This window comes from Halichoerus grypus, chromosome 2, assembly GCF_964656455.1.
Source record: "Halichoerus grypus chromosome 2, mHalGry1.hap1.1, whole genome shotgun sequence".
Taxonomy (NCBI): Eukaryota; Metazoa; Chordata; class Mammalia; order Carnivora; family Phocidae; genus Halichoerus; species Halichoerus grypus.
Window position 1 is genome coordinate 205605141 of NC_135713.1, and position 24743 is coordinate 205629883.

A 24743-nucleotide genomic window follows, 5' to 3' on the forward strand; every position below is an offset into this window, starting at 1 on the left:
TTTTGGATTTTATTCTGGACATTTTGAATATGTTGTACAGATTTTGAGTCCAATTAAACTCCTTTAGAGCATGTTGACTTTTGTTGCTGTTGTTTCTCAAAGCCTTTGCTCTGCTGTTCTGGATCTGTCCCACACATGCATGACCTGAATGAAGGTGAGCCCAGACGTGGGAACATTTATACATAGCATTTAGAAGTCTTCTCCAGGGGCGCCTGGGTGGCTCAGTCGTTAAGCGTCTGCCTTCGGCTCAGGTCATGATCCCAGGGTCCTGGGATCCAGCCCCGCATCGGGCTCCCTACTCTGTGGGAGGCCTGTTTGTCCCTCTCCCACTCCCCCTGCTTGTGTTCCTGCTCTCGCTATCTCTCTCTGTCAAATAAATAAATAAAATCTTTAAAAAAAAAAAAAAAAGAAGTCTTCTCCAGGCAGTTCCTGTCTGGGATTCCCCCACACTCTCTAGCTCACAAGAGCTTCTTTTCCTAATCGCAGGTTCAGAAGGATGGGGTTCTCTCAGTTTTGGCTGCCTCTGCCACCACGGCCACAGCATAGCTCTGTGACTGCAGGAGCAAAGGGGAAAATGAGAAACTCACCCCCATGCAGGTCATCTCCCCAAGTTTTGAGTCTGCTCCCTACTCTACCAGCGTGTGTTTGCTTTTCAGTATTGTATTTTTGTATTTACATTGTATTTGACATCTAGTTTTCTGTTGTAATCAGCGGCTGAGAGAGACTGTCATGGTCTTCCTCTGTCTTGGTCAGCCCCAGAAGTCTTAAATTGCTGCCTGCGTTATTTTTGTATGCTGCATAACAGATTACCACAAACTTAGTGGCTTTAATGCAATATACATTCATTATTTCACAATTTCTGTAGGTCAAGACACTGGGCATGGCTTAGCTGGGCCTGCTGCAGGCTGTAGTCCAGGCCAGGGCTGGGTTTCCATTGGGGGGCTTGACTGGGGAAGGGTGGGCTTCCAAGCTCACTCACGCTATTGACAGAATTCATTTCCTTGCAGGGGTAGGATTCATGGTAGATGTTTCTTCAAAGCCAGCACCCAAGAGGGAGACTAAAGTCATCTGCTAAAAAGATGGAGTCTTACATGATGTAGTCAGGGGAGCAGCATTCCGTCACCTCTGCCATATTCTAATGGTGAGAAGCAAGTCACAGGTCCCTCCCACACTCACAGGAGGGCATTTATACAAAGGTGTGAACATCAGGAGACCTGAGAGTCTCTATCAACTATATTATCCTTTGATCCTCAAATAAAAACTCTTCCTTCTACCCTCTGCTCTTATTCATCAGAGCCATGGTTCTCTTTTCCACCCCCCCAGTCCTGGTGAAACACTGAGTGACTTCATGGTTCTTATAGACAGTCCATCCAATACTCGGACCTGTGAGTTCTTGACCTCCTGTATGCTAGTGACCTTTACTTTAGAACTCTGTCCTGTGATTCTAAATCCCAAGCATATGCTCTTTGCTACATACCTCCATTTATTTCCATAGTCTTTCAGGTATTAAAGGTAATTCAGGTCTTACCTTCACTTTCCTATTAGATTCTCTGTCCCTTCAGGTCCAAGACTGTTTTTATGTCTCCTCCCTTTGTATTGCCTACAGGGCCTCCTGAGTACTTCCTGCACAGAGCAGGTATTCAAGCACATGGTGCAAAATTAAGAACAGTGACAGCTAGACAGGATACTACTTCTTTCTTCTTCCTTTTTAAAGTTTGTCTCTTAACACTTTACCCTTGCTAACCTAAACACTGTCAGGAAATTCTAATTGAATTACCCAAACTTTCTAAATAATGCACGTAACCGGCCGCCTGGGTGGCTCAGTTGGTTGGGCAACTGCCTTCAGCTCCAGTCATGATCCCAGGGTCCTGGGATCAAGCCCCACATCAGGCTCCCTGCTCAGCAGGCTCAGGAGCCTGCTTCTCCCTCTCCTCACCACTCATGCTCTATCGCTATCTCTGACTTTCTCAAATAAATAAAATCTTTAAAAAAAATAATAATAATGCACGTAACACAGACACCCAATGAATTAGTGAATATTTTAATGACACGGGATTGGAGCCTAACTGGGATAACTTCAGAGTATAGGCTGTGGTTTTGTCTTGTAGGTGAAAACGAAGTTAGGATGAAAACCAATTATAATTTCTGATAACTAAACCTCCAAGGTAGAAACAGGCCTGCTCTCTTTTATTGAATCTTTTCTTTTGCAAAAAGGGTGTAATCAACTAACAAAAACACTGGAAATTTGGAAGATTTCCCAACCAGAATAGTTTTGCATGGGGTGGCTGCATGCCCAGTATACCTATATAATTCTATTTTTTGAATCCTCATTTCTCTGGGACAATGTGTAGTTTAACCAGGAATTCTGAGGTGATTGACAACACGTTGAGGCTTCAGTTATGGGGATTCCCCTACTTCCCAACTCTTCCTTCTTCTGGCTGCTTCCAGAATAAGAGTGTTGCTTCTTCCTCCACCCAAAGTCTCCTAAGCCAGTGATGGCTGAACTATTTGAGAATAAAAGAAACATTAGATTATTAAAACCCAGATTATTAAAAATATTTCTTTCTAACAAAACTCAGTATAGTGAGGACCCATTATAATATGCCTTGCCATACAGAGTATAGAGGATTTATGTCCAGTTTGGCCCTGTGTCTAGCGTGGGGTCCAGAAATTGAGCCCCATATTGGATTTTCTCCTTACCTAGTTTTCACTACTACTGAAACAGAAGCTGTACCATGAATCAAAGCAATGCTGTTTTCTTTAGCAGAAGCTGGATAGGAAAGCTCGAGTTATTTGTAGTGGTAATAAACTGGAGAGGAAGTGCATGTGTACGAATAGAAGAGTGATTGAATGGAATAGGATAACATTCACACCGTGGTATATTACGTAGCCACTAGAAATAATAAATTGGATCGATTAGTTGGGGGCAGGACTGAGGAGAGAGAATCACACACATGTATTGAATGAGAAAAGCAAGATGCAAGAAAGTTTGTATAAGACAATCCCACTTTTACAAAACTGACCAAATAAAATGCTTTGTAAAAATGTATAGGTCTATATGATTCCATACAGTTCCCTGAGCACAAAGACCTGGAAAGGTATGAACAAGGTGGTTAACATGGGTTATCTGGAAGGGCGGTGATGAGGGAGCAGGGGCTTTGCTATGGGTGTGGAGGGAGGAAGAACCCCTGAGGGGACTCGAAGGAAATGAGAAACAAAAATGCAGAGTATACTGGAAAAAAATTATAGGGTTGCCTTTACACATGTATATGCAATCATATATTTAAATGTAATTTTAAAAAGAAAAAGTTGAAATTAAAAATAAAATTCTCCCAACCTGGCCTTCCCTTTTCTTTATTCTCCTTGCAGCTTACCTTGTGAGTCTGCCTCATAGCGTCTCCACCAAAAAAAAAAAATACTGACCAACTACCTCTATAGTTAGCCCTTGAACAACAGGCGTCTCGACTTCAGGGCCCCACTTACACATGGGTTCTTGTCCATAAACACAAGATAGTACTGTAAATAGATTCTTGTCTTCCTTATGATTTTCTTAACATTTTATTTTCTCTAGCTTACTTTATTACAATAATACACTATATAATACATAATAACATACAAATATGTGTTGTCTGTTGATGTGATAAGTAAGGCTTCTGATCAATAGCAGATTAGTAGTAGTCAGTTTTGGGGGTGTTAAAAGTTGTACGTAGATTTCCGACTGCTTGGGGAGTCAGTGTCCCTAACCTCCAGGATGTTCAAGTGTCAGCTGTAGAATTGATACACTAGTTTTTTTCTCTTCCAATGGGTCAAGAAACTTCCCAGTCTAAGTGTTGTTTTTTTTTAAAGTAATCTCCGCACCCAATGTGGGCCTCAAACCCACCACCCCAAGATCAAGAGTCACATGCTCTTCCAACTGAGCCAGCCAGGTGCCCCTCCAAATCTAAGTTTCTAATCTTCTTTTTTTTTTTTTTTTTAAGATTTTATTTATTTATTTGACAGAGAGAGACACAGCAAAGAGGGAACGCAAGTAGGGGGAGTGGGAGAGGGAGAAGCAGGCTTCCCGCCGAGCAGGGAGCCCGATGCGGGGCTCGATCCCAGGACCCTGGGATCATGACCTGAGCCGAACACAGACGCTTAACGAATGAGCCACCCAGGCGCCCCTAAGTTTCTAATCTTCTCACTAGCCCTGAAAGGTAGATAGAATTTTATTAAGTATTACTTGATCATTTCAGGGAATAAGGTGTCCCTTCGAAAGAAAGGATGCTTACGGAAGATGTCTTTCTTTTTAAAGTAAAAATGTGATTCGATGTTTATTTTTAAAAAATTATTAGTGAGAAATGGCAGAAACTGTACTGGAAAGTTACTGTCAGTTGGGGGAAATTAGATAAAATTTTATTAAAGAGCATACATCTGAATTGTGCTTTGTCATATAAACATGAGCTCAGACAAGCAAGGCTTAAGATAGCTCATGGCTACATAGTCTTCTTTATTTACGAAATTTTATTTTACTGTATAGTAAAACCTTGACCATACTGCTGGGGGAGGAGCAGCTCTAATTACTTTAATTGTCAGAGCAATAGAATTAAGTGATTATTTTTATTTTATCTTCAATTGAATACCTTTTATTTATTTTTGGGCGGGTAATTTTTTTTTCATTTTTTTTTTCATTTAAATTCAGTTAGCCAACATGTAGTACATCATTAGTTTTTGCAATGGAATGCCTTTTAGAGATGCACCTATACTTGCCTATTTTGTTAAGTTTACAATCTGAGGATAATTTAAGGCTTTCATGGTACTGTAGGTTAAGAAAGTATAACGTTAGAGGAGGGCAGTCACTACGTGGTTTTTATTTATTTGCTTTTCTCCAAGGTTCGTGGCAGCAGCATGATGGTGATAGCTCCACTGTGTGTGCACCCCCCGTCACTCACAGGCTTGCCTGTGCATTATGAGAATGTTTAAATGCAGATTTCCTGGGTGAACATATTCCTGGAAAGTGTCTTCTGAGATAATGAGTGATTACCATTTTCCAAACTTGATAAACGTACTGAACTTCTTTAAAAGCAGTGTTCTCAACCTTGGCGAAACATCAGAGCCATCCGGAAGTTTTAAAAACTGCTGACGTCTGCATTTTACTCTGAGAGATTGTGCGGGATAGAGTGGCAGCCCTGGCTTTGGAAGTTTTTAAAACTTCTTCGCAGGTAATTCTGATGAAACAGCCAAGACTGAGAACCACTGTTTTTTGTTTTGTTTTTTTTAAAGATTTTATTTATTTATTTGACAGAGAGAGACACAGCGAGAGAGGGAACACAAGCAGGGGGAGTGGGAGAGGGAGAAGCAGGCCTCCAACGGAGCAGGAAGCCCAGTGCGGGGCTTGATCCCAGGACCCTGGGATCATGACCTGAGCCGAAGGCAGACGCTTAACAGCTGAGCCACCCAGGTGCCCCTGAGAACCACTGTTTTAAAGGAACAATATTCCCTATGTATCCCCCCCACACACACCATATTGATTTAAATTATGTTTATTATGATAGTGTTTAAATATGTACAAACTGACAGCAGGTTGAAATTCCTTATGTGTGTGTAGTTGTATATAAAACACATTTATAAATGAAAAACCTCAAAATTATTAAATTCAAGACAACATTAATATGTATATGGATGATATTTTCCTGAGGCTTTTGTGCATGCTGTTCCTTCTGTTTAGTCTTTCCCACCTGTATCAGTCTAGGCCCAGGCAGGCGATAAAAGCACACGGTAATGTAAACAGGGAAAGTTTCTTACAAAGAATAAATAGTTAAGCTGTGATAGAAGAGTCACTGCAGAAACTGTGGAATCTAGGGCTGAGGGAGAGTCCCCGAGGAAGGCTGGGGTTCAGACTTGCTGAAGAAGGTGGAGTTGCAGAGCACCTCCGTGATTTGCCCATGTCAGCGAGCCTGCAGTTGCCGGGCAGCAGGAAGCAGTCCTCCAGAGCACAGGACTGGCTCAGGAAAGCCACGGCCAGTGGCCGGTCACAGGGCCACACAGGCGGCAGGCAGCAGGGCTCTGGGGGCAGCCCTCCTGGTGGCAAGCTGCAGCTGATGGTCAGCCACGTGGATGTGCTGCGGAAGTAGGAGTATCAGCGCAGCAGGAGGTGTGGGGCACGCAGGGTCCCAGTTGGAAGGGCTGTGTCATCAGCAGGACCACAAGAGATGAGTGTAGGGGTAGGGCAAGCAGCAGGAGGCCCGGAGCACACAGTGTCTGTTGAAAGGGTCGCGGGCAGATGACACTAGACCATGTGGCGCAAGGTTGCTGAGGGACTGCCCTTTCTGGCCCATAGCTGGAGTCATCACTGGTGTCCTCACAGCTACATGCTCAGTTGTGCTCCCTGGAAAGGAGAAAGACTTAAAGGAACTGCCTGTTTACCGCAGAGCGTGTGTTGAAGGTTGAATTTGGAGTTGCCCAGCAGTAAATTGGTATCTGACCCACACCACCCCATGCCAGCGAAATGCTCATGCAGTGTTTGAGCCCTAGCTTACAGGCTGCCTGACCCTTCTAAGTGGTGTTACTCTGTGCTGTGCTCCCGCGCATCCTTAGAGTAGCTCACCGTGCTGTGTAGGAATCTTTGTTTAAAAACTAATTGCTCTTGGGGTGCCTGGATGGGTCAGTTGGTTAAGCGTCCGACTCTTGATTTCAGCCCAGGTCATGATCTCAGAGTCATGAGATCAAGCCCCGCCTTGGGCTCCACACTGAGCGTGAAACCTGCTTAAGATTCTCTCTCTCCCTCTCCTTCTGCCTCCCCCCACCCCAATGCTCGCTTGCTCTCTCTCCCAAAAAAAATAAACAAAATTAGTTGCTCTTTGAGACACCTGGATGGCTCAGTCGTTTAAGCATCTGACTCTTGATCACAGCTCAAGTCTTGATATCAGGCGTGAGTTCAAGCTCTGTATTGGACTTCACGCTGGTCGTGGAGCCTACTTAAAAAAAATTGCTCTTTCAAACAAACATATCATGTAGGAATCTTTATTTAAAAAATAATTGCTTTCTCTTGGCAAGGATGCCCATTCCCACTGTTAGTGGGAATGCAAACTGGTGCGGCCACTCTGGAAGACAGTGTGGAGGTTCCCCAAAAAGTTAAAAATAGAACTACTCTGCCATCCAGCAATTGCACTACTAGGTATTTACTCAAATACTAGTTTGAAGGGTTACATGCACCCTGATGTTTATAGCAGCATTTTTAGTAGTAGCCAAACCATGGAAAGAGCCCAAATGTCCATTGAATAAAGAAGTTGCAGTGTGTGTGTGTGTGTGTGTGTGTACACACACACACACACACACACACACACACACACACACACACACTATGGAATATTACTCAGCCATCAAAAAGAATGAAATCTTGTCATTTGCAACAACGTGGATGGAGCTAGAATATTATGCTAAGTGAAATAAGTCAGAGAAAGACAAATCCCTTATGATTTCAAGAAACAGATGAACATGGGGTGGGTGGGGGTAAGAGGCAAACCAAGAAACAGACTCTTAACTATAGAAAACAAACTGAGGGTTGCTGGAGGGAGGTGGCAGGGGAATGGGTTGAATGGGTATTGGGGATTAAGGAGGGCACATGCTATGATGAGCACCAGGTTTTGTATGTAAGTGCTGAACCACTAAATCCTACACCTAAAATTAGTATTATACTCGGTGTTAACTAACTGGAATTTAAAACTTGGGGGAAAAAATCTAAAAAAAAAAAAATAGTTGGTTTTTCAAGCAAACATATAATTATAGAATGCTTGAGAATCACCTCCAAAGATTCTGATTTGGTTGGGCTAGGGCAGAACCCAGGAATCTTTGTGTTTTTTTTTAAGATTTTATTTATTTATTTGACAGAGAGAGACATAGTGAGAGAGGGAACACAAGCAGGGGGAGTGGGAGAGGGAGAAGCAGGCTTCCTGCCCAGCAGGGAACCCGATGCGGGGCTCGATCCCAGGACCCTTGGATCATAACCTGAGCCGAAGGCAAACACTTAACGCCTGAGCCACCCAGGTGCCCCAGGAATCTGTTTTTAATAGGTAGTCGGGAGGATGCTGACAGTGTGGCCCCTGAGACCACAAGGAGAGATGTGGGTCTGGGGCTGGACTGTAGGAACAGTGTCTTACTCCATTTTGTCCCCTTATTGCCTAACTCGCTCCCTGCTAGAAGCATGGTGTTCGACACGTGGGTGGAATGAGCGACCCCGGAAGCACTGACTCGGTCAGGGCCACCCCGAGAAGTGGTGGCCCTAGAGAAGTGCCCCATGTTTCTTGCCCCTTCTCAGAGTGCCCTTTCGAGTACTTCGCACGAAACCCAACCTGACCTAAAACTCCCTGCAGCTAATGCTTTTTTGTTGTTTGATTTTAAATGGACCTTATACCAATGCCACCTTTCTTTGTTTCATAGGGAGAAAGAACAAGAAACACAAAAAGAGGAACGTTTGATGGAAGAAAAGAAAAAGAAAAAGCAGGAAGAAAAGAAAAAGAAGGAAGGTGCTCAGAAAAAGGTTTGGCTGGCATTCCTGCTTCACTGCCTGTGATCATTGTGTGTCTCATTTGCATTGTCACAGCCATTAGGTTAGAGTTCCATTTTATGACCTCAAAATATCAATGTGCTAAAGCTATAATTAGCAAAAAATAGATGTTGTGCTAGCGAAGTAAATACAGAGTGACAGCCACAGAATGTCTTTCTTAAGGAACTAGAAATAGTAGAGCTGTGTTTTAAAGAAGTCTGATTTTTGTTGTTGGTGATAAAGAATGTCCGTGCTATTCCACTTAACCGCGAACTGTCCAGAACAACCATGTCTGAGAAATGAGGAAAAGGGCCATGTAACTGATTTTATTAGGAAAGCTAGAAATAATTTTTGCAGGTTTGGCAAATGTTCTTTTATAAATCCTATTGTTATTAAAAATTAAAAGTCCTTCTGTAAATCTTATCATCTCACTTAAATCTTACCTCATTTAATATACCAAGTTAGGCAATTTTTTGTTGGTCTTGCCTAGTTTAACATACCTTGTAATTTAAACTGTGTACCTTTTAGTTTATATTAAAATACAGAGCTCTGATGAGCTTCCGGATAGGTTTTTTTTTTTTTTTTTGCCTTTAGATCAATATCGGCATATAATAGCATGTAGACAATTATACATTTTCCCTGTAATAAATTTTAATAAATTGGGCAAAAACTTGTTTTTAAAATTTCCAGTATTAAAGTCTGCTTATAAACTTTCATAGATATGCACATTCTACACATTATTATTCCTAAAGAGTTTCTGATTTTTTTTTTTCAGGCTGCTGATCAAAAAACCAAAGGTAAGTTTATTTTATTTGGGGGTGGTACATTGTATGGCAGCACTACACTTTTTGTGATGAAGATGACTTTTATTTTAATTGATAGTTAAAAACAAAGAATCTAACCCTGGCTTTGAACCTTTTGAATCTTCTTTTTATCATTCACTGTGCATTTCTTCATTTATCACTGGTTTCACATCTGCACTTCATTGGCACTGGTTTAATCTAAAATGCCTGAAGAATGTTATGTTTGCTTTCTGAACAATGCTTTTTACTTTTCCTTTGCTTTGCTTTCCACCAAACAAGGACTAAACTGATAAAGGTGATCCAATTTGAATAAGAACAGCCAAAAGATACTGAATTTTTTTGAAGCTTCCAATTTCTCTTTGCCGACTGTATAACAAAAAGAGGTATATTCTTTCTGTAATTCCCTCTTTGCTTATTGATATATAGAAGTTTTTTTTTTTTATTTTCTAAGTCAAAAATTTACTTGTTAGTGTCTTAGCGGGTGTTGGAAACACAAGTAGTTCCCCCAGGAACAGAGGCGTCCCTGGGGTTTGCTGAAGAAGGGGCACAATGGCAGCAGCATTGGGAGCTTCTTCACCCTGTGCTTGCCCTGGTCAGGGGCTGTGCGGGGAGACGGGGCGTGTGCTCAGGAGCCACGTCCGCCAGCTCTGTTAAATCTGGGGCCAATTACTTGATTTTTCCAAGCCGCAAGTATCTCCTACTGAAAATGAGAAAGCTGGTGAGTGGGCGGCTCCCACCTCAATAAAGCTCCTGTGAAGATTCAATAAGATCATGTATGAAAAGGGCTTGGTGCCCAGCACATAGTTAGTGCTCGGTAAAAGTGAGCTAGAATTAGTTGTTAGGATTTTCAAGATTCTGCGGGACGCATGTACACAGTGTGCATGCGGGCACGAGTGCTAGAGAGACTTAGCAGCGTGCTGTTTGGGTGGTGCCACCACTAGTACTCTACTCTGGTTTGGCATCTTGGGGTTTCCAAAGTAAAGTTCATGTATATGACATCATTTGAACTTCATAACTGAGCAGGCCAGGTGTGAGGTGGCTTGAACCGGGCCTTCTGACCCCCATGCAGTGGGCCTCCGGGTGCCGGCACCAGGGTCCCAGTAAGGTGGGATTTCGTGTAAAGTAAATATTAAAAGGCAGCCCAGTTCCCAGGAAGGACATTTGTCTCTCACTCTCAGAAGCAGTGTGAATGTATAGCACACTTTTTCAGAAGGTCCAGAGGATTGTGGTACATATTTGTATTAGCAGTTATGATCTTGAGTAAGGAAGAATGGTTTCTTCCACTTGCATTTAAAACTACGGGGTTGTTGTTCTGAGTCATTTATTTCCTTTTTTTTTTTTTTTTTAACATTCTGAGAAGTTTTTATAACCTGATTCAATACCAGCCGTTGTCAATGTTTTCTCTTTGCTTATGGTCGTATAATGATCCTGCCACACTACACAGAATTATTATTTCCCATTACTGTTCTGATGAGCATTTCCTTGCTTACTCTAAAGTCTACTGGTGTTTTCTCTTCTCCTTTTATCTTCTCTAAATTACTGCTCCTTTGGGTCCAATTTGTCATCAACTGTACTAACTATAACTAGCCTTAGCACACATAATAATAATGATTATTAATGTCTCCTAAACAGAAAAAAAAAGCTTTTAAAATTATAAATAATCTAACAGTGCTGCTAGATAATTCATTAATGAATATTAGCAGTATCAAGGTTTAAATTTTTCTCAGATGCTCCATTATTACTGGGTCGAATCAAAATTAACTGCCTGCAGGAAGGTGGTTCTGAATTTCTGACTGGACATGCGTGTTGGACAACACAGGCTGGGCCTGTTGCTTCCCTTAATTAACACTCCCCCATCCCCTGCCCCTCAAAGAGCTGCATTGAGCAATTTGAAAGCCTTTGTATGAGCCTTTCCACAAAAAAAATAGTTTCTTGTAATTTCTGCTAAACATTGTCTTTGCATTATCAGTGACTCAAGAAAGAGGTAGCTGAGCACCATTACTTGTTATGCCTTTAGTGAGACTCGAGATGCTCTCACAGTTGCGGGAAGGCAATCAGATGTAATCTCACCTATATATTATATTTCTGCTGTGGAGGACCTGGTATCTGAGTGTTGGACACTGTATAATGGGTTTTGCTTCGGTCATCAGTAATCTCCTTTATTTTGGCACTGCCCTTAATTTGGGCACAGATAATAGTAGCTTTATATGTGATGTGATGACTGAGCCTAAATTTTCCATATTGTTTTCTGGGTTTTTTATGGATTTAATTTTTTTTAAGGATTAATTATAATACCCATAAACGTGAAGTAATTTAATTCATTGGTTTTGGCCAGATTTTCTAAAGTTCACAAAATAGAAAGATAAGTTTTCATACAAAAAGCTCAAAGTTAATTATATCATGTATGAAAGCAAGTATCTTGATGACCCAATATGTCTCAAACTCCATATGATTAATGCTTTATGATTTTGAGTCATATACTTTTATAAATTCATACATTATGATTAGACTCCTAATCTTGCTTGAAAGGACTATAATTTAAGTTTTGCAGTTGGGTATTCAACTTTGCCATGCATTCAATTTGTAATGCTAATTTTAAGAAAATCTTTATGTGCTTTTGTTAATGTACATCAGTTGAAACCATATTCTTTCAGTAGCCTTACATTGAGTGATAAAGGTTTTGGGGTCACAGATTATTTGCACTGTGCCGTATTCCTGTTAAGGCTCATTCTATACATGGTTTTCTCAGTATGAATGAAGGTGAGCATTGAAGTTTAAAGGGTGCCTTCCCAATTTCATAGTCAGATCTAGATACGAACGAATACAAGTGAGAACCCACTTCTCTGTACTTCGCCAGTTAGGCGGCACTTTTTTTTCTTTTTAGCAGAGTTGGCTGAGTGCTGTTTGCTCAGTCGTGAGCTATTTGCTCAACACAATATTCAGCAGTTAATTTTTATAAGGCATCACATCTCCTGAATTACACTGTGTAATAAAGTTGGCCAGATTCCTTGAGTTTACATGTATCCATGTTCACATCCACATAACCAAAACAAATATTATTTTGAGTGTATGAGTTACCCTTAGAAGCAATAGCTAAAAGTCTAGTTAGTGTGCTTCGCACAGTGTATTTTATAATATATGGCATTTTGTTTGCCTGTCTGAAAGATTAATACAATCTTAGCGTTTGAAGCATTCTTAGAGATTCTCCAGTTCCTTCATTGGTTTGGAAGTGAGATTCAGAGAGGTTAGTCTGCACACGTTTTGACAGCTAGACTTAGTGGCAGAACTAGAATCCTCATCTGGTGGCTGTCAGTTATATATTTTTTCTGCTGTCATATGAAGGAGACATCAATATTGTATATCCATTATCAGTATAATCATTCATCTTAGGAAGTAACTTAGGATCTTTTCAAATAAGGCTGAAAGAAATTCCTAAGAGATTCATTATGTGAATTCTTTATGGGATGGTATCTTAACAGGATTTTAAATATTAGATGTCTTTCTTTAGCCATGTTGCTCTATGTTTAAAGTAATTATTTAATTTTACTGTTAAATCCCTGACAGAAAGAAGATACAATACATTAATATTTTTTCTATGGGAACAAAAGAAAGTATATTAAGATGTGGTATTTTTCCCCTAACACATAGGCAACTTAAAAGGATAAAAATTACTGGAAAAAGAAAACAGCTAAGCAGGTACATACATATAAATTCTTCATTGAATTTTAGAAGGAAGGAAGTATAAATCCACTGGTGGCAGGGAGGCGACATAGTGCTCCTGTTACAAGCCCTTTAACAGCGTCTTTTTTTTTTTTTAAGATTTTATTTATTTATTTGACAGAGGCACAGCAAGAGAGGGAACACAAGCAGGGGGAGTGGGAGAGGGAGAAGCAGGCTTCCCACAGAGCAGGGAGCCCGATGTGGGGCTCGATCCCAGGACCCTGGGATCATGACCTGAGCCAAAGGCAGGTGCCCAACGACTGAGCCACCCAGGCGCCCCAACAGCATCTTCTTTTATTTTTTTTTTAAGGATTTTATTGGGGGGAGAAAAGATTTTTTTTTTTTTTAAATACTCTCTACATCCAATGTGGGGCTTGAACTTACCCCAAGATCAAGATCCACATACTCCCAACGACTGAGCCAGCCAGGTGCCCCTGAAGTTGGATTTTTAAAATTCATTTTTCTTTTTTTTATTGAGGAGTAATTTATAGTCAGAAACATACAGGTTATTATCTGCACAATTCAGGTATAAATATAAAAAATGGCATAAATAAGTGGAGTAGAGTACATTGTTTTGTGTCCAACTTCAGATAATCCAATAGCCCAAGGTGGGTGTCAAGCTTAAGGGATTCTCTTATTTTATTTTTTTGTTATTAACATATAATGTATTATTTGTTTCAGGGATACAGGTCTGTGATTCATTAGTCTTACACAATTCACAGTGCTCACCACAACACAAAACCTCCCCAATGTCTATCACCCAGCCACTCCATCCCTCCCACCCCCTTCTACTCCAGCAACCCTCAGTTTGTTTCCTGAGATTAAGAGTCTCTTATGGTTTGTCTCCCTCTCTGGTTTCTTCTTGTTTCAATTTTTCCTCTCTTCCCCTATGATCCTCTGCCTTGTTTCTCAGATTCCACATATCAGTGAGATAATATGATAATTGTCTTTCTCTGATTGACTTATTTCGATTAGCATAATACCTTCTAGTTCCATCCATGTCATTGCAAATAGTAAGATTTCTTTTTTTTTTTATGGCATAATAGTCCATTGTATATATATACCCCATCTTCTTTATCCAGTCATCTGTCGATGGCCATCTGGGCTCTTTCCATAGTTTGGCTATTGTGGACATTGCTGCTATAAATATTGGGGTGCAGGTGCCCCTTCAGATTACTACATTTGTACCTTTGGGGTAAATACCCAGTAGTGCAATTGTAACAGCATCTTCTTGAGGGCCCTTCTGCTAAGTCTCAGATAAAGCGGAAGTCCACGTCTCTGATTAGGTTAACTAAACTGTAATGTTAAATGTAAAGGCAGTTCCAAGTTTAGAGAAAGTGACAATTTATAGCTCTAAAGGAAGCTGATAGTCTGCTCTCTGAGAAATCACTTAACAGATTACTTTCTTTGCTTTGCTTTTTTTAACCACTTTATTGATTAAATTGGCACACAGTAAACTACATGTATTTAAAGAGAACAGTTTAGTAAGTCTTGGTATGTGCGTACCTGTGAAACCATCCCCACAATCAAGACAATAATCCATCACTCCTGGAAGTCTCCCTGCACCCCTGTCAACCCAGTTCTCAGGCCCTCCCCACCTTCATCGGTCCATAGGCAAACACTGATCTGCTTCCCATCACTACAGGTTTTCTTTTCTAGACTCCAGTTAGAGCAACGGAACCACGCAGGATGCACTCTTGGCTTCTTTCACTCGGAGTAATGCTTTTGAGGTTTGTCCCTGTTGTGTATGTCAGCAGTTCACTTCTTTTTATTGCTGAGCGGGGTTCTATGGTTTGGATATATCACAATTTGTTTGTCCTTTTACCTGGTCATGGACATTTGAGTTGTTTCTCATTTTCAGCTCTCGTGAATAAAGCTTCTATGAACTTTGGTATACAAGTCTCCATAAGGATATGTGCTTTGCTTTTTCTGTGGTAAATATGTAGGAGTAGAATGGCTGGATCTTAGGGTAGATGTATGTTTAACCTTCAAGAATCTGCAAAACCTTTTCAAAGTGGTTATACCACTTCCCAGTGCTACATCCTTACCAATATTTGGAAAATCAGTCTTGATCCTTGTAGAGGTGTGTGGCGATCTCTCATTGTGCTTTTGATTTGAGTTTCTGTAATGGCTGATGGTGTGGAATGTTATTCTCATGTGCTTTTTTGCTGTGTATCATTGGTGAATATTCAAATATTTTGCTACTTTTTTAAAAAGTTGAGTTACTTGCTTTCTTATTCCAGATTGGTTTCTAATACTACATTGACGTCTAGAGTCAGGCAGAAAGACTCATCACTGCAGCTTAGCTTCCTTCGTAATCCATTTCCCTTTCTCTCCATGTGCACAGCTATTTGTAATACAGTAATTTCAGAAAATGCGCACTTTTAACTGCGATCACATTTTGTCTTGCTTTTAACACACCTAAAGATTGCATTAATAAATGAGCTGTTAGTCACATTTTGCTATCTAGAGTTGTCAAGTTAGTTCATTAATTAAACAAACAATTAACAAATATCTATCAGACAGCAGAGGTAAGTTCCCTGTTCTCAAAGAGATGTATTAGGAGGAAGAGTTAGATATATAAGAAAATGAATGCACTAAAGTGTTCTGAGGGTTGTGATACATTTATCCCACATCTTCTACCTGAAAGGATTTAAGTACATTCACTTGGTCATGTTTCTATTCACTGTTTATGTCCCTGTAAGAAAAGATGGCCTGTTTTTAAAAATAAATGAGAAAACTGGGAGAAAGGCAAAAACTGCTTTAGAATGAGATGAATGCACGCTAGAGTTGGCCACTTTCTCAGTTGTCCCCAAGTTAGCCATGAAAATGAGATTGGGGGGTACCTTATCCCAGCCGTTCTGAACCCACCCACGAGGCCAGTAGAATTGAGCACTCTTAACAGCCTATCCGACCAAAAAAAAGGAGTTGAAACTGGAGAGGTGGAGGGCAGGGAGACCAGCTCATAGAGTCCATCTTAGGACTTCAGATTTGACCTTTCAGACCAGAGGGAGCCACTGGAGATTTTAGTGGGAGTGACTTCATGAGATTTATATTTTAGAAAGATCATGGAACATGCCAGATTGAAGATGAATCAGACAGTTGGAGAGGGAGCTGGATGCAGCTGGTACAGTTAGACTGCTCCACACTTCACACTCCAGATGACAGCTCCGTGGTGAGGGTGGACAGGAAGGGTCGTGTGGTAGAGCCGGCAGGACTTGGGAGACCAACTGGGTTACTCATGTGATCCAGCAGATACTTATCAAACACCGGTTTGCCTGGCACTGTTTGGTATGGGGAGAAAAAGATTAAAAAAAAAAAAAAAAAACAGATATGCTTTGCACCCCCTTGTAGCTTCGAGTCTTATGGAGAATGGGCAGAAACATCAGTCACGATGCTGTGTGTGTCAGAACTGACTGGGATGGCTACTGTGAAGGAAAGGAACATTGTCTCATGAATGCATAGAACAGAAGAACTGGAACCAGGCTGCAGTGAGCGAAGGCATCCCAAGTGATGCTGAATCAAGGTCCGAAGGATGGAGAGAAGGCAGCTAGGCCAGTTAGGGTTAGGCCGGGGAAAGTAGAGAGAGGACTCACGGGCTTCCACATTCGGAGGGAACAGCATTTGCAAAGGCTAGCTGGCCTGTGTGGCATTCTCCAGGAACTAAAACAAAAAGTTGGCATAGAAGGTGAGTTGTCAGCAAGGGGGAGAGTGGTGTCAGTGAGGCTAAGGTAGGTGGGGACCTAGTGTGCACAGGGCATGTAGAGGTGGAATATTCCTTTTTTTTTTTTAAGATTGTATTTATTTGACAGAGCAAGAGCGCACAAGCAGGGCGGGCAGCGGAGGGAGAGAGAGAAACAGGCTCCCCGCTGAGCAGGGAGCCCGACACAGGGCTTGATCCCAGGACCCTGGGATCATGACCTGAGCAGAAGGCAGACACTTAACCATCTGAGCCACCCAGGCGCCCCTGGAATATTCCTTTTCTTTTCTTTTTCTTTTCTTTTTTTTTTAGATTTTATTTATTTATTTGACAGAGACACAGCGAGAGAGGGAACACAAGTGGGGGAGTGGGAGAGGGAGAAGCAGGCTTCCCGCTGAGCAGGCAGCCTGATGCAGGGCTCGATCCCAGGACCCTGGGATCGCGACCTGAGCCAAAGGCAGATGCTTAACGACTGAGCCACCCAGGCGCCCCTGGAATATTCCTTTTCAAAATCAGATTGCAACATGGCCGATTCCCCTCGCCTTCCCCATCCCTCTTGGACTAAATGTTGGCATAGTCTGACTCGGGCTCCCTCTTCTGGCAGGCTCTTGGATTCTGCACTTTTGGAGGACAAACATCCCAGGATTATTGCTGCTCCACGATTTTTACATTTATTAAAGAAAACACACACACGATCCTACCACACAGGGCAGTATGCATGCCCTGAGAGAACACATTTCAGACATGATTCCACTTAAACCCTCTGTGTTTCATGAGATTTAGGATTTGCTGTTTTTCAAGAGCTTGTTCAGTTATGGATGATTGAGCGTGGAAAGAGACGAAGTTAGGCTGGAGGGGAGAAAGCTGAGAAGCTGTGCACTCAGTGGACTCTGTTCACCCTCCATGTCTGTCCAGTGTGCCTCGTTTGGGGGGTATTTCTAGTTAATGTTACATATTGAAAAGATGATAGAAAAGCCAGTATGTACTAGTGCTATATTTGTTACTTGGCTTTAACATACGCTGTTATCAAAGGTTTCTATTTTGATCTTCTAAATCTGCCGGCTGTTGCTTAAAAGAACTTAGAAATATTTGCCTGTATGATAAATAGTACATTTTTTTAAAGTAGAAGAATCCAAGGCCCAAAACGAAGTAATCTTCTAATAAAATGATTCTTACTGTTAGTAGTCATTATTAAAGTAAATTTACTTTAACATTCATATTATACAGTCTGATATACTAAGAGTAGCATTTAATTTAATTTCATGCTTTTTAGAGAGGTAACTGTAGTACATTAGAATAGAAAATATCTCTGAACAGCATTCTCTCATTAGCAACAGGCACCAAGATAATGTAGTTAGTAGTTAATGAGTTTGTGCTCATTTTGAGTTGAGCTCCCGAAGTTGCCATGGTGACAGATCAGCCAGAAGCCGTCAACAGAACACACAGAAGGCCACTGCTCGGTACCCCTCCGGAACTGCCAATAAACACAGCAGATGGACCCTCCTGCACATTGCTGTCTTCCCCTCGCCTCTTGTTGTTCTAAGGAGCTTCTCACTACAGTGTTGGCTGCTGTGTAGGTTGCAGAAGAGATTGTAATAATGAAAATCTTCCTTGGACTCACAGATTATTTTAGCCCAGGAAAATAGTTCTCTTTTATAGTTGTTTAAGTAAGTGTAAATTTTAAATTTTAAGAAACTCTGACTCTTTGAGTATATATTCTGAAATAGCTAGAATTAATGCATGATTTTTTAATATTTTTCTTCTGTCATTGTGTGGTATCTGTACAGAAGAGAAATTCTATGTTTTATCATACAAAAACTTCTATTTCTTAACTTCTAAGATGCCACCAGTTAAAGAACATCATTGTTCTAATGTCTGACCTACAGATGCAGTTGGAGGGCCAATGAGGAAACTGTGTTAAATTTATACACTAATTGTAAGATGCATGCAAATTTCAGAAATAAGACACGTTAACATGTCCCTCTAGGTTGGCATTTATCTATAAAGAATTACTTTTAAAATACACCGTTGCATGCCTATAGCTGTCAGTGTGCTTTAGGCTTATCGTGGTAGCCCAGGAGATTCTGATGGAGGCCATGTGTAAGGAAGTCCCATTACGGTAAACGCCATTACAAGGAAACCGTTGTTGAATATCTAGGTCATGACCACACACCATGATGTTGTCTAGGTGAGTGAAAGAGCTGAATATTCTACTTGCTAAAAAAGGATCTGTGCTCTTAATCAGAGTTTAGTTGAAGTGTATAGAAACCACTCTAGCTTTTTTTAAGTACAGGGAATTGAGTGCTTATAAAACCATTGCGAGGCCAGAGGGAGGGGGCACCCCCTAGGCTGGGCCTCTAGAAATGATTCCCCACAGAGTCATCCCAAAGAGCTGCTCCTTGGGAAGGGATCAGGAGGCCTCACTGGCACTGTTGACTCCAGCGCACAGTTGTCACCGCCGCAGCCCAGTGACCGGGAAGCTGCCGTCAGCACTGTCTCCCACCGCCACTAGGGCAGTGATTGGGAACTAGGACCCTGCCCAGAAACGTCCACCATTTCTGGGGCTCTGCGCACAGTCAGTGCTGGGGGAGCAGACAGAGCAGCGAGGTCACTGCCTGCCAGGTCGCATGGGGTCTGATCCACAGCTGGGGCCTCCTTGCAGCTAGGAGCCGGACCCCTGTGTGCATGTTGGGGAGTGGGGGGCAGGGAGAGACAGCTTTGACTACTGCCCTGGAACATTTTTAAAAATGATGGAATGGATGACTGCTCATTAACTTTTGTATAGTGTTTGACACTTTCCAGACAGTAGAATTAAATGGGGAGGTTTAGGGCCAGACGAGAGATGTAATTCTCCAGTCCTGAGTACAGCTGTCAGTATCTGTGCTAAGTTACCACATCACTTCTGTCAAGAGTCTCTGCCTACCTGCCTCCCTTCTTTAGTTAGTTCACTAATTGCAGTTCATGTCTCACGTGACTCAGAGTTTTGTTCATCAGCCTAAAATCCTTCCCATTGCTTCCGAGAGGGGAAAAGGAGTGAGGAGGATTATTAAGACTGGCCAAGGCTTGACCAAACTTCAGTCAGGCTCCTAGACCATCTCCTAGGCCCGTCCATGCACTTCCTTATAAAATCCAGTTTTAGCAAGAACCCTGCTAAGTCAGCTTCACCAGAAGCCCCCTCTGCTTCCCGGATGTCTGACCGGGTTCCTCATCCTCCACTGGCCCCTGGGTGATGCCTGACACCCTGGCTGGCCTTCAGCGAGAATCCCGCTAGATCAGTTTAGCCAGGAGCCCCCTTACCCTCTACGTTTCCTCTTAGTGATTTTCCATTCGCTGCTCCACTCCCGTGCTCCCTGGCTATAAATTCCTGCCTGTCCCCGCTGCACTCGGAGTCGAGCCCAATCTCTCTCCCCCACTGTAAATCCCAGCACACGGTCCCTACGCCCATCAGCCCATCGTGAGGGTCCTGGATGGAGCTGCGTCACCATCCTTAACAAGTGTCCTTGCATGTTTTTCCTTTACCGTAATAAACATTTATAGTGCACTTATTATGTGCTAGATATTGTTCTGAACAGTTCTTTACATATATTAACATTCACTCCTCAAAGAACCTTCTCAGTAAGGTACTCTTACCCCCGTTTTACCCCCCACTTACCCACATTTTACAGATGGCACAACTGAGTGACAGGTTAAGTAACTTACCCAGGGTCACCAGCCAGTAAGGGGCAGAGCTGAAATTTAAACCCCAAGTCCTTACCCACAGCCACTACACTGCATCTCTAGAGAGGTGCTTGGGAATGATAAAGCTCAAGTTGCTCATGGGGAGAATTTCTTGAGTATACAGTCAGGGAGGGATGGGAAGATGGGGCTTTGGTGGAATCGGTGACATTTTATGTCTAAGCTGGAGATTGGGTACGTGAAGGTTTGTTGATTATTTGGAATTTATGCCTTTTGTACATCTTAAGTATTTCCAAATAAATTTTTTTTTAAGATTTTATTTATTTGAGAGAGAGCACGCGCACGCACACAAGCGGGGGGAGTGACAGGCATTGGGGGAGGGAGAAGCAGAATCCCCACTGAGCAGGGAGCCTGATGCGGGGCTCCATCCCAGGACCCTGGGATCACGACCTGAGCCGAAGGCAGACACTTAACAGACTGAGCCACCTAGGCGCCCTTCCAAATAAATTTTTAAAGAAAAGAATGTCATGGTAGTATGACTTGGGTAATAAGATGGAAATGTCTTGGTGCACCGGGCACCTCTGCTCCCTGCTCTGTTAAGTCCCTGGTGAGGAAGGGAAGGTGGACCTTGATGGGAACCTAACATCCCAAGGATGCCCCCTGCAGGATTTGTGGAGTGGAGCAAGGAGGGGGCCTGCTGCTGGGGGCCGTGGCTACCATGTTGTTTCCTTTACCTGTGAAGGTGACAAGGGGCACGCAGATAGGACCCCCTGGCTCTAGAGCCTGCACAGACAGGCTGTTGATCAAGGTCAGCTGCTTGTTGAGTTTAAATAGCAGTGAAAGAGTATGTCAACTCTCCACGAACTTATAATCAGAGGAGCCTGTTCCTGGAGAATTTCTCCCCGAAACCAAAGGCTCCAGACTCCTCTGTGTGCTACAGCCAGAACAGGAACATCCTGGGGGCTCTCCCAGCTACTGGCCACCAGGTAGATTCCAAACCCCTTACAGAGCCTACGCCTGCCTCTCCAGCCTCAGGCCCAGCCGCTCTCCCTTGAGGCACCAAACTCCAGCCACAATGGCATGGTTTCAGCCCTTGACAGCACGAAAGCTCCTTCTCAGGTCAGGACCTTCCCCACACTGTGCCAGCTGGCAGGTGTGAGCTCGAGTAGCCCGCACATGCACACGAGCATGGGTGTGCACGCACACACGCTTCACCTGGTCGGCGGTTCTCCAGGCCCAGCCTCATTGTCACTTCCTCACCAGAATTAGCTTCTTTGGCCCACTGTTACTCTTGTCATGCTTACCACAGCAAGTACTTGTGTATTTGTGGAATCATAATCTCTTACTAGATTATAAACTACAAGGACAGGAACCATATGTTTTCCACAGTATACCCAGTGTCTGGCACAAAATTGGCATCCATTAAACATGACCTAAATACATAAATACGGAGAGGGTACATGAGGGTACAGGCAGTAAAAAGAATGCTAGACAGAGAAAGCCAGCAGACAGTGATTTGACCCCTGACTCCTGTGCCCTGCGCCCCTGGTTTTCCAGAGCACCTAACCTCTGCAGTTTCGTATCTCACCATGCGGCCTTTTCTTTCCTTCTTGCCCTGCTGAGATGTGAGCTCCATGGACGGGAGTCTGCCTTTTCTGTTCTCGGGCATTGCCCCAGCGCCCAGAAGAGCGGCTGGCTCTAGGAGGGCTTAGTGTGCGCAGGCGAGGGACCGCCTCTGCCTCTGTAGGAGGGAGCTGGCTGGTGTCAGGGTTTCGAAGGGTGTAGGAAAAGTTTCCAGCAGTTCAAATAAGGGAATTTTGGCATACCACATTGGATTATCAGAGGGCTGCTTGGCAGTAGTAGGGGCTTAGAGCAGCATCGGTGGGTGGTAGGTCTCGTTCCTTGAGCCTGCAGCGTCGGGCGGTCTGCAGACCATACCGGAGGGTGGGATGGTGCAAAGGTGTGGGTGGCAGAGGGAAAGGCCACTGCCCCAGGGGGTGCTGGATGGTGGAACTGAAGCTCAGACACTGAGACGTGTTGACCAGTGGGATGAAACTTAAGGAGGCTGGGTCAACAAGGGAAGTTCCTGCTCTTGGTCTCCTTGTCAAAGTTTGAAGAGGAGCTCCTTCCAAATCTGCCCTCCAGAGCCCCGAAAGGCCAGTTTGAACTTCCTGCCCACACTGTAGCCTGCTGTTTTTTTTTTTTTTCTTTTTTCTCAAAGATTTTATTTATTTATTTGAGACAGAGAGAATGAGAGAGAGAGAGCACATGAGAAGGGGGAGGGTCAGAGGGAGAAGCAGGCTCCCTGCCGAGCAGGGAGCCCGATGCGGGACTCGATCCCGGGACTCCAGGATCATGACCTGAGCTGAAGGCAGTCGCTTAACCAACTGAGCCACCCAGGCGCCCCGTAGCCTGCTGTTTGAGGAGAGCAGTAGTAGGAATTTAGAAGCTCTGTGGGCCCTGTTGTGACAGTGCCCTCTGAAAATTTTAACTGAAAGCAGAAAATTGTTTTAAAGAAGCCTTGGTTTCTCAGGGGATGGTTTCATGTCTGCCTTTTCCCCAGCAGGTGTCGCTGTCATTTGGTAGTTTACTGGGGAGAGGCGAGATCTGGGAGAGTTGGCCCACACACCAGTAAGCTGGCTGCTGTCTTCATGTTCTCTGAGTCAGTGACTTGTTGACGGTCCCTAAATAAAATCAAGCTGAAATTCTCGGCCTGACTGTGTTCTGCTGCTCTATTAAAACAGTGATGTGTAGGATAGACTCGTCTGTGAGCCTCTGTTGTTGAGGGATAGGCTTAGACGCAGGTGAGTTTGGGAAGAGCAGTGTCACGATGACTTGGATACCCTACTCTTTCTTTGGGCGGTGAGAGATGGAGTAATTTGTATCTGAAGAGAGTAGATGGCTGGTCAGAAACTGCCCATTTGGTTTATCTGTGTTATTATACGAACATACCAGGTTTTGAGATCCTCCACTTAAAATTGAGATTATGTGAGTTAGCTGCTAGTTTTCAAAGATCTGAAACATACTGGTTTACACCAGAGAAGCTTTATCACTCTCTCATATAAAAGAGGCTCAACAGGGTCAGAATTCTTGGTTCCTTCTACCTCATCACTCTGCTATGTGAGGCTTCTCTTCCCTTTCCTTCAAACTTTTCCTACAAAGGACCAGATAGCAACTGTTTTAGACTTTGCTGGCCTTGTCTGGTCTCTGTCACATATTCCCCATTGTTCTTTCCCCACCTTTCAAAAATGTGAGAAACATTTAGTTCACCGGCTGGCTCCTGCCCTATGCAGCCCTCTCCCCTTCAGAGGGGAGACTGGTTTGGGACTCTTTGACTCTTAAAATGAGACTATAAAAGTGACCACACATCATGTAGTTCAGACAACATGAGGAAAATGGAGTATTCCATATTCAGATATCTTAGGATTGGTGCTTATATTCAAAACTAGTTACCTATTGATAACATTTATTTATTATACTTCTTTAAAACCAGCGACTGATAGCATTCATTTATTATATTAGCCTTCTTCATTTCTGTAGCACGAACTCCTTTTCCCCTAAATATTTTGAAGAGAAACAGCCCTGCGTTTGTCTTCTCATTTTTTTGAGAAGATGACAGCGGTGTAGTGGAAGAGCATGGGCTGGTGCTCAGAGACGAGGCGCCAGTGCATCTTGGTCAGCTCACTTGGGCCCTGGGAGTCTGTGTGGAGAAGGGCAGGACAGGGTGATTTCTTAGGTCCTTGCCAGGTGTTTCCATCGGATTTTGAGTTCAGGCAGGTTTTCTGCATTTCCATTCTTTGAAAAGGCTGGTGACAGTCGACAGAAGTACTTGACTCTTGTGGTCGCTGGCCTCCAGGGTCAGTTACTACAAAAGAGAAGGAGGGTTTTCCACAGCAAGGGTAGGTAGAGCTCTGTAGCTTACTAATAGTTCTCTTTCCTCATTCTATCCCTCTTGCTTCTCCTTCTCTTCCTCCTTTTCTTCTGCGGCTGCTTCTTTTGAATTTTGTAGTAAAAGAACCAATTCTGTTCATACTCTGAGCTTCCTAAAAACCAGTGGCTGGGTCTAGAGTAAAACCTTTGGGCCAGATACATTAAAATGTGTAATAAAGCAAAATGGTAGCATGCTGATCACATATTTTTATTTTTTTTGAAAAGACTTTATTTAGAGAGAGTGTGAGCTGGGGGAGGGGCAGAAGAAGAGGGAGAGAAAGAATCACAGACTCCGTGCTGAGCGCAGAGACCAACTTGGGGCTCCATTCCATGACCCCAAGATCATGACCAGACCCGAAATCAAGAGTCAGAGCCTTAACTGACTGAGCCACCC

General features: G+C 43.0%; 1 protein-coding gene across 7 annotated transcripts in view; it reads left to right on the forward strand.

The window, feature by feature from the left end:
• The window catches only part of TNRC6C (trinucleotide repeat containing adaptor 6C), a 148860-nt gene that overhangs the window by 40818 nt on the left and 83299 nt on the right, over positions 1-24743 (forward strand). For all 7 annotated transcript variants that reach the window (XM_078066167.1, XM_078066169.1, XM_078066168.1 and 4 more), the window contains exons 2-3: positions 8416-8515; positions 9297-9318. In XM_078066167.1, coding sequence (XP_077922293.1) covers positions 8453-8515; positions 9297-9318 — 85 coding nt within the window. In that variant the 5' untranslated portion in view covers positions 8416-8452. The remainder of the gene's footprint in view (positions 1-8415; positions 8516-9296; positions 9319-24743) is intronic.